General features: G+C 35.5%; 1 protein-coding gene and 1 long non-coding RNA gene across 2 annotated transcripts; one reads left to right on the forward strand and one right to left on the reverse strand.

Moving 5' to 3' along the window:
- Positions 1 to 294: 294 nt before the first annotated feature.
- LOC107567189 (uncharacterized) lies at positions 295 to 6,104 on the reverse strand. Its single transcript, XM_016252831.1, has 9 exons — positions 5,902 to 6,104; positions 4,698 to 4,748; positions 4,482 to 4,526; positions 4,345 to 4,406; positions 3,881 to 3,933; positions 3,749 to 3,786; positions 3,471 to 3,649; positions 1,532 to 1,546; positions 295 to 511 (listed from the first exon to the last, which is right to left on the reverse strand). The coding sequence occupies exons 1-9, from the start codon at positions 6,004 to 6,006 to the stop codon at positions 337 to 339; spliced, it is 723 nt and encodes a 240-aa protein (XP_016108317.1). The 5' UTR covers positions 6,007 to 6,104; the 3' UTR covers positions 295 to 336.
- Positions 1,103 to 2,100, forward strand: LOC107567196 (uncharacterized). Its single transcript, XR_001606606.1, has 6 exons — positions 1,103 to 1,167; positions 1,251 to 1,369; positions 1,451 to 1,570; positions 1,754 to 1,808; positions 1,888 to 1,929; positions 2,023 to 2,100. It is a non-coding gene; the product is annotated as an uncharacterized lncRNA (long non-coding RNA).
- Positions 6,105 to 10,707: the final 4,603 nt, after the last annotated feature.

Consider the following 10,707-nt stretch of genomic DNA (forward strand, 5'->3'; position numbering starts at 1 on the left):
ACACTTTAATGGCACCTTATATATTTCTTATTTTAATCTTTCCTCTGTCATGGTTCTTGTTTATTTATTTAGTATAATTATAGACATGTTTCTGTTACTTTGGCAATTCTGCATGTGAAATATTTAAGCCAATAAAGTATTTTTAAGTTAAATTGACTACATACTGTATATTTTCAGTCTGCATCCCATTTTATGCACGGTGCCTCCAAAAACCAAACTGATAACAGTGATCTTTTTTTTTTATTGCAAAGAACAAAACAGAAAATATAATATATTATTAGTTTTAATATAGATTAAAACCATAAACATGACACATGAGAAAGAAAGAAATTGCATCTACACGTTCTGAAATTCACCTCCATCATTAATAAAACAATCAACTGAGCAGTAGCCCTCAAAGTCTTTGAAGGAATAAAACCCACGCAGGACTCCCCTCCTGCCATTCCCACCATAGCCAGGTGGGCAGTCTTTAAATATTTCACAGCACCGTAGAGAAGCACCCGGCTGCAGCCTGCAGACCGAGGCGGGGCTGCACCTGGGGCGGGGCTGCACGTGTCGCCCCGCCCACAACTGTTCTCATTGGTTAAAGGCGTCACGTCCTGACGTCGATTCTAGCGGGTTTTCATTTCCGCTGTTCTTCGCTGCATGGTGAATACAGGCAAGCTACGTCTCTTGTCTAATTTGTTTAATTACAAGTTTCAATTCTAAAGTGGCATTTAGTGTGCTGTTAAAAGGAAGGGTGAAGTAGTTTAAAAATAAAATTGCGTAACTTTACTCACTCAACCATATCACACAAATAACCAGGGCTGCGTTTCCCAAAAGCATCATAGGTCTAAATGCCTTTACGCTCTGTCGGAAATTTGATAATTCTCACTTCTGAAGTTGTGACTACGAGCTCATCGCATTAAAGTTTCGAAATGGGAGGGCGTTCATGTGTAATGTTTACCTAGGAAACTCTTCCGAGAGCACGTGAAGGCAGCATTAGAAGCGTTAGTGTGTGTGGTTTTGGTGGGATTATGATTAGGATATAGTGTTACCAATAATATACCCAAAATAAGCCCCTTAAAAAGAAATACAGTGGCAAAACTGAACAAAGGCTCTTTTAAGAGCCATTTCCCCTTGCAAAAACTTTTAATACAACTCCGAATGAGAAAGAAATGCATACAGGTTGAAGTTGTTCTTTAACTCATAGAAGTTTGTGATTTGTGTTTAATTTAAGTGACTTGTTTGTATCTTTTACTTATGTACAGCTGTCTAGTCGCAGTGTGACCCTAAATGTTGTCCAAATCCTGTGGTAACAAGCCTGAACGTAGTTAAAGCAAGCAAAACATTTTGGGGAACCATGCCAAATGAGGGGAAACAGCAGTTGGTAAGTTCATTTTAGGGATTTTATCTTTACAAAATACTGTTCATCAGCCTGAGCATTTATGTATCTTTATCTGAATGTTAGCTAAACAATGCTTTGGATGTCGAAAAGTGCAAAGACGAGCCATTGGCAACTGCATATAACACAACGCTAAAACGATCAGACCTGTCCTGTCTGGGACTGGAAAAAGACATTGAGGGAACGGTACACAGTTCAAAAACATTATATTTGAATATAGCAATTAATGGTGGATGTTTATATTGATTTTCTGTTTTATTTTAATGCAGGTTCTCAACTGTTTTCCTTTGAGTTTGAGATAACGTTTTATGTACATAATTTAAAAGAATTGCATTACACATACCTGTCCTGTACTACTTTTCATTGCAGGTCTGATGAAGAAAGACGGGCAACAAAAAGACAAATGAGGCATACTGAAAAGAATGTATGAGACATTTAATAAGACTTTTTTTTCCTTCTCTTACCATATATAGACTGACTTATATTCTTTGCTATCCTTTTAGGCACAAAAGGCAAGCATGACTGCAGAGTTGCAACTTTTGGATGTAAGATGTCTTTTTTTTTTCTTTTTTGTGTGCTGGAATACTGTAATATTCCATTCAAGCAGATAGATTAATCCTTTTATAAATACTTTCCAGTTACCCATGGAGGTCTTGGAGATGATACTCCTTGAAGTAGTGCTACAGGATGGAGATGCTACCTACATGAATATGTCTCTTACTTGCAATTGTAAACAAGGCCCTGTTCAGACAGAAGGCACACTATGCATGGCTTGACAGTAAGTGTGTTAAGCTTTAAATGTGTGCAATGATGTATGCATAAGGCCTCATGAGTATAAGGTTGGCTTTAAGTAATCTTGCTTTTTCTAAAGCACTGTCACGGCTAACAATCTTAGATGTGCATATGAAAGAGTTCTGTTTTGTGTGTTTTTGGCTACAGGTGTTGTGAACTGGGGAAAATGGAGTGAAACATCAAAGGCTGAATTGCGGGTGCCTTTTGAAATAAAATGTCAAACCGTGTTCAAATCCTGCTCAGGTTTTTATGGTAACGGGAAGCGTGGTTGCCTGAGAGGATTCTACGACAGCATAGAGGACCCAGACTGCTGTTTCATGTGCCAGTAAAGTGTATAAAGAAGGAAGGTTTAATGATTAAAGGAGATTAAGCATTAAAGGAAGAAAGTGTGTAAAGGATGTTAATGGGTAACCAGAGATTTATATGTACAAAAAGATGTTATATACAGATGTACAAATTTCACTTTTCTTTATCAGAAGTAAATGGTTTTATACCTAAATAAGGAAATAAGTGTCTTGGAATGTTATTCATTTTCGTTATCAAGTAAATCCATAATTTAATTTGGTAACAATATGGTTCATTAGTTAACATGAACTAATAACGAACTGCACTTATACAGCATTTATTAATCTTAATGTTAATCTCAACATTTACTAATACATTATTAATCTTGTTAACATTAATGCTCCGTGAACTAACATCAATAAACTTAAATAAATATATAAAATTAAATCATTTTGAAGAAAGGCAAAAGAGCCATACAAGGAGAATATTTTAAATGTATTTTAAAATATATTATAGGATGGTGTTAGGAAAAGTGTGTTATTTGCTTTGTCTGTAAAGTACCTAAGAGATTTAATTTATAATTAACATTACCATCATCTATACTGTGTGCATAATTATTAGGCAAGTTGATTTTCTAGTCTTTTTTACCAATTCCAAACCACATAAATCTTAACTACTATTGATTTTGTATTTAATCATTTATAAGTGATATATAATTGTCCATGAAGGCTGGAAGTGAAAAACTCCTTACATTCAGGTGTGCAGAATTATTAGGCATGTTTTCTTTTACTGATAAAATGAGCCAAAAAAGAAGTTTAACTCAGACTCAAAAGTCAAATTAAAAAAAGTTAAATTAAAAAAGTTTGTCAAGTCAAAATTTAGGTTGGTTTGGCTTGGCTTTTTTATTATTTGAAGGCAATACAGTCTACCAGAAAAACAAACAAAAAACAGACGGATAGATGAGAGGAAACAGACAGGCAGACACTCAAATACTTTTTACAGTACTCACTACACGTTAGAGTTAAAGAACTTACTGTCTAGCCACATGAAGTGGGCCTCTTCTTTGAATTTTGTCTCACTGGCAATGTCCCTAAAAAGCTTGCACGTGAGAGAAAGTCTCATAAAGGCCATGTCTCCATCGTCTGAGACCACTCTCAACAGGATCTGCCCGAGGATCTCCAGTGGCATCTGTCCAAAATAACCAACAGTCAGTCTAAAATGTGACTGTAGATAAGACATATAAAAAAATGAAACTGATAGATTGACAGGATTTTATACTGTGCTTACCTTGGTCAAGTAATCAACAGGTGGAGGTGGGGGAGGGGCTTCCATTGCCTCCAAATTGGAGAGTAATAAGAGTAGCATCAATGTCAAAACCCTGTTAATTGTGCTGTACAAGAATTAAAGTAGAACCCATACCTGCTCTTTCTAGTCTCCTCTTTTTTCTGAGTTGTTTTCGTTCCGCGTTTGACCTTCAAATGTTTAAAATATAAAGAGCTTATGAAGAGAGTTTGATCTTAATGACATCCCCAGAAGATTTGAAATTCACTGGTTTAGACTGATATATGTAATGAAATTATTTGCACTTTATAGTTAAAACGTACGGTAGCGCATTGCTGCCACAAACATTTATTTTGTCCACTCGATTATGTTGTATAAACGACATCTTTTCTCGTAATAACGAGTTGTTGTTAAAATGACAATTGTCTTATTAAAACGACATATCATAAAAACAAGATATTATATCATAAAACAACATAACATGTGGCAGCAATATGCGCCATCATAAAAACACTTCTTTGTACTATTTAATTTAAACTTAAATTTATGTTTACAGATAAGTTGGCAACATTTCACATAAAGTACAACTTGATCTGACTTACTTCAATAGATAATTACTCAGCAGAAGCATACACCACCACCTTCTAATTGTTGGCATGTCATACTGTAAAATAGAGCACTGATGAGCTAATGGTAACTAAGGATCTCTAAAAAAATGACTTTGGAATTTAAGACTTACTTCGTTGAAATCAAAATGCCCCTCCAATACCACGTAGAGTGCATACTACAATACGAATTAAAGATCATTTTAGCAGACAATGTACAATCATATACCAAAATGTTTGTTTCTATTCAATAATACCAATAAACAAAACATCAAATGCAAATTCTTTCAGATGTAGGACATTTATAATACTTTCTGGTGTGACTTAGGTTACAACACTGCATGGCTTACCATCAACACAAACACTCCACAGTTATTTGAATTGTGTTGTCTGGGAATGCCCTGAAAATTACAACAAGAAAAAAACAAACAAAAAAAAACACATACATAATTTATATAAAATATATAAAGAAATTAAAACATCAAAAGCTGGCAAGCCTTAGTATAATTGGTGCTTACTGTAATGTCATTACAGCTGTACTCCCTCCATGGCCCAGGAATGACACGGTTTGCTAGTTGCCTGTTAAGAGTAATATCATATAAGTGTAAGTAATTTAAAAGTATAAGTAAGCAGAAGTATAAAATACATTTTAAAAACACACGAAAAGACAGTTAGATCTGAATTAATTCATTAAGTAAAAAGAAAAGCAAAAATGGAGATATATGATTTAAAACAGAACTACCATAACCCCGAACTCACAAACTTTGAACATTTCACTCGTAAGACCTGTAACTGTTCATGAAACGGCAATCACTGAAGCCACGTCCGGAAAGGGAATCAAGCCAATAGATCTCTCTATTTTTTGGCTTCATGATCTAAAACAATGTAACTTTGACATCAACTGTCAAGTGCTAGCACTTTCCTTTACATTTGTAAGGTATGAAATACCCAAGCAGACATTTAAATATTTTCTGATTATTTGATCATTAAAGATAATTATTTTGAGACCTACACAGATCTTTCAATGATTTTCTGACCAGGAGGGCAGTAGAATTATGTCATGACTTGATAGATTTTCCTAAGAAAAAAAGTAAATATGAAATGAATTTAGACATTTATAAATAGATAAGTTATTTAGAATATAAATATTTTTAAAATGGCTTCATACTGCCTCAAACACAAAACAATGATACTCACAGGAACATTGCACATTGGATATGCACACAAGGGTGGCAACCAAGTCACTGTCACATATGAATTAAAGACATGGACCATTATGCCCTGTTAAGTAAAAGTGCAACAATTAAATAAGGAACCACATTCCCATTTTTTCCACACATTGTGCATACAGAATAGTTGATCAAGGGAATTCTTTGCATTACCTGAAGGTCAGCAATATCCTTCACAACAGAAAGACAGGCATTCAAAATCTGTTAACATTCAAAGAAATGCATTTACAATCTGTGAAAATGTAAGGACATAAAAGGGCACATAGTACTATACTGTACTGCATGGGTTAAAGGGTACAAATATATTATTTTTGCTGCATCTCACTGTTGCTTCTACATCACGTTGGTGCCCTAAAGTAAGTAAATCCATCCTGGTGAGGACTGTAGTTCCAACAGATGCCAAAAATTCATCGGCTGGTCCCGTCTCCATTAAGGCATGGTTTAGCTATGAAAATAACAGCAAAGTACTACAATGTGTCTTTTTTTGTTAGTCTTAAAACAATAAAAAAAAAACTAACAGTAATTTAAAAAACAAAACAAAACGAACAAACAAACAAAAAACACCTTACCTGATTCAGCTGGACTGTACTGGGTGACTGTTTCCAGCATGCCTTGTTCGGTTGCACATCCTGTAGAGCAGTAATACCCACCGTGGAAGACTCAGAAGGGACTGAGGAGTACATAAAAGTGTAAATAAATTAATTAAAAAAAACATCCAGTTTAACGTCACATTACATATTTTTAAAAATTAACATGCGTACATTGGTCATGTTTTCGCTTTTTGTCTCCTGAGGGTCATTTACATTAATAAAAAAAATATTATATTTCCTACTTCCAACAAACTCTTGCAACAAACACCTTGCTGGATATGTATAATTACATCCACTAAGTTTTACCCAGTACTGTAGTCCTAATTTAATACGCCTTAACCATAAGGACATTTCTCCCATTTCAATAAGCAAGGCTGAAACTGGAGAAGTTCTGAAGGCGCCACAACAAATCCTCAAAGCCCTTGTTTGCACTACATCTAACCTATTCAAAACAGTTTTAGAAGCAGACCCATATACAAAGGACCCATAATCAATAATGGACCTGATCATGGCCTGATAAATTAGTAATAGCATCTCCCTATTGGCCCCCCATTCACATCCAGCTAGACTTCTCATAACATTCAAAACTTTTTCACACCTCTCCACAATCTTACCTACATGTACAGCCCAAGTCATACGTTCTTCAAACCAAACACCCAAAAATTTAAAAGCCTTTACCTTCTCCAATGGAGACCCATACAAATACAGCCCTATATTAGGTAACTTTCTTTTAAAACCTAATATCATAATTTTTGTTTTGTTTTAGATGCCGAAATTTTAAATCCCTGTGTATTCCCTCATCCCTCCACCAACACTAACATTCTTTGAATCTGCTTTAAAACAAACCCTACATTACGCCCTCTTTTCCAAATGGCCCCATCATCTGCAAATAAAGAAAGCCCAAATCCTCTCTCCATTTTATCAAAGATATCATCAATCATTATATTAAATAACACTGGAATGATAACACTTCACTGTGGGGTTCCATTCTCTATTTCCACAATTTTTGAACTAACACTACCAACCTTTACTTGAATTGTTCTTTTAATTAAAAAATCCTTTATCCAATTAAACATTCTTCCCCTAACTCCTAAATCAAAAATTTTAACCATTAATCCCTCCTTCCACAAAGAATCATATGCTTTCTCAATATCCAGGAAAACACTAACTACTACTTCCTTATTGCTAAATGCCCTTTTAATATCCTGATCCAACACTGCAACTGATTCCATTGTAGACCTTCCATTCCTGAAACCATTCTGAACATCAACAAAAAGTCCTTTAGTTTCTAAAAAATATACTAACCTATTTGTTACCATCCTCTCCATAATCTTACAAAGCACTGCCGTGAGCGCTATTGGACGATACGAGCCCGGATCAGACGCCTCTTTACCTGGCTTTAAAATTGGGATCACAACGGCATGTTTCCATTCCTTGGGCAAATTACCCTCTTCCCACACTGTATTAAACAAATCTAATATTTCACCAAGTACAATATCATCCAGATGTTTAATGAACTCATAACGCTTAGCAACCTCATATGGCACGATCATCTTGACTGTGATGTCCGTTTCGCGAACGAATCTTTGAACCGGTTCTTTTTAGTGTACCGGTCGAACCGGTTCACCAAATCGGACTGAATCGTTCAAAACAGTTCGCATCTCGAGTCAGCACTGATCCACCATTTTCTAAAGTTTCTCACTTTCAGACCTGCCTTACAGTCCCTACGACTCAAAATAAACCAATATACCGGAGTATATGTTACTCCTACTGAGAACCGATGAGCTGGAGATACTCCCCTTGTCCAAAAATACTCACACTTGCAGTCTTTGCACTTGACCACTTGACTACTTATATGATGTATTTCCTGTATTTGGTCCAAGTGTTCAAGTGAGCATGAAGACCACAAGTGTGCAATATAGCTGTATTTTTGGGAACATGCTTATTCCAGAGCAATCTGGTTGTTATTCGGAACATGCTTGTTCTGAAAGCTGTAGTTGAATTGGAACATGTTTTTCTTAAGTCTAGCTGCTAATATTGAGAATGCTGCTTAGCTTGCCCAGAACGGAACCATACTGCCAATCCAAACTGTATGCTAATTGTCAATCATCTTTGATGATAGAGGTCCTGACAGAATACATGAAAATGAAGCAGCAACCCTTCCACACCGTCACAATGCAGAACGATTACGCTCACACACCCCCCAACCCCCCCAAAAAAATCACCCACAGAAGTCAATAGGTAACTATAAAATATTGATTTTTTTTTTGCATAGTTCCTGGTTCTGTTGACTCATGTTGACTCATGTGAGCCGTCTGCTGGTGCGTGCACAAATAACACCTGTTTACACTTATTCTCCTCAAACGCGGGATGACTGAGACGCTGCTAGAGGAAATGAATGATTTTGTTTTCAAAGAGGATAAAGGAAATAACATAGTTGTACGGTGTAAGCTATGCATGACGACTCTTGCTTTAACAAAGGCTACTCAACCAACCTGAATATTTACAGGTACGAGTCCGACTAGCATGGAAATCATCATGTTAGCTCAAATTTAGTGTTTGTTAGTGATTTAAAATGCCATGGTGTGCATGACTGCACTTGTAAGTTTTCTAGCGAAAAATGAGCCTGAAAATCCCCACACCCCGGATTAGGTCAATGAAATAAAGAAAGATCATAGCATTTCACATGCATTTCGACATGTAGGCTTATTTTAAAATAGACTAATATGTATATGGTGTAAAAAAAAAATTATGTTGTGTATAAACTATATTTATTTTTACTTGTACAGGTTAAAGAAAAAATAATAATAATACAAATAAAACTGTAAATCTTTGCTAAACTGTATAGTCACTAGATGTCTGCATATCCTTTTATGTACGGCCTGATTGCTGCGCACCAGAGACAATATGATAATGTCATTCTCCTCCCCTTGGTATTGTGAAATAAGACACGATTTTTAATAGTTTCAAATAGTTTTTACTATAGTTTTTATTTGTTTTAATTTTAAAGTGATATGTAATATCTAAGTACTTTTATTTAACTGTGTAACTTGAAGTAATCCAAAAGTAATCAGATTACATTACTTTTATATTGTGGTACTTGGATTATGTTACTGAATACTTTTTTAATTAAATTATTTGTAACTGTAATGGAATACATTTTAAAAGTAACCCTCCCAACCCTGAACACCACATACAGGTTTGACTGTAATCGTGTTATAACTGCAAAAAAATGATACTTCAGTACAAAAAAACTGCTAAACTTTCAGACAGAGTCATTTTTTATTATTACAATAATGATTTTATAATCTCTTAACATAAATCAAAATAAAAAGTCTTGTGATCTTTTTTTTCACAAAACTTCACAAGGGTCTCTGGAGACCCCAAACAGCATGAGTGTATACCCCAAATGAACAGAGCATAAGGGTTAAATTAATCTATTCTATAAAGTGACATGAATTAATCACATCACTTTAATCAGATACTTTCTTAACTGCTGTTTTCTCAGCACTGTCTTTTTTGTTGTTGATGTGATGTGATACTGTCACATAAGAGACATGTTTTACTGCTCTATTTATTGCAATGATTTTATGTATGATAGAGTATTAACTGGTTTACATGTTTTGTTAAGTCCATTTTATTCCTCTTAACATTTTAGTGTGTATGTGTCTTTAAGAACTGTATGGTTGGCCTGTCAGGTGACCAGTCACGTGACAGGAAGAAGGAGCAGTATAAAGAGAGCAGCATGGCCAACACAGGAGGAAGTGACTAACACTTACTAAACTTACCTGGATTGTGGAGTTTCCTTTGTGTGGACTTGCCTTTCCAGATACACTTGCAAGCTTTTGGATTATCACTTATCTTGGATTGTATATACACTAGTGATGGAAAACTGAAGCGTTTGAGGCTTTAATGACATTGTGCAGAAAAACGGTTCATTACTCGAAGCTTTCAATACAATGCACATTAGTGACATGGTCGGACTTGTTTTCTCCGCCATATCTGACAAATCATTGCGGAGCAGAGGATGGTTTGAAAAAGCATGTGACCAAACAAAGCTTCGGAAGTCCGAGTCCGTGACATACAAGAGTGTGGAATCAGTCTGGGATCAAAACAATTCTATCTAATCTGATATAATCTCATCTAAATTAATTTGTGCCAGTGAGACCACAACTCGTGTCATGTATAGTTTGGTCAACGGATTCACATATTGATCAATGATATAAAATACACAAACATGTGATCATAATTAATAATTGACGTGGGTAGCTGAAAAAAATATGTTGGGTGAGCTGTTACCCTTATGTTCTGTTCGGGGTCTCTGAGACCCCACTTATAAACATGAATAAATGTCCTACTGACAGCCCTCAAAATAACTGAATAATCCTTTTATGCATCAGGTGGGATCGTGAAGTGCCAATTTTTTCAAACCAGCTATCCCGACCTTCCGATACTGCATGATATTCGAAGCTTCAAACGTCATCAATCACGTGGTGTTGTCATTTCGATACAAGCATCGGCACAGTGTGTGATACAATAGT

Source organism: Sinocyclocheilus grahami, unplaced genomic scaffold, assembly GCF_001515645.1.
Source record: "Sinocyclocheilus grahami isolate Dianchi unplaced genomic scaffold, SAMN03320097.WGS_v1.1 scaffold1132.1, whole genome shotgun sequence".
NCBI lineage: Eukaryota > Metazoa > Chordata > Actinopteri > Cypriniformes > Cyprinidae > Sinocyclocheilus > Sinocyclocheilus grahami.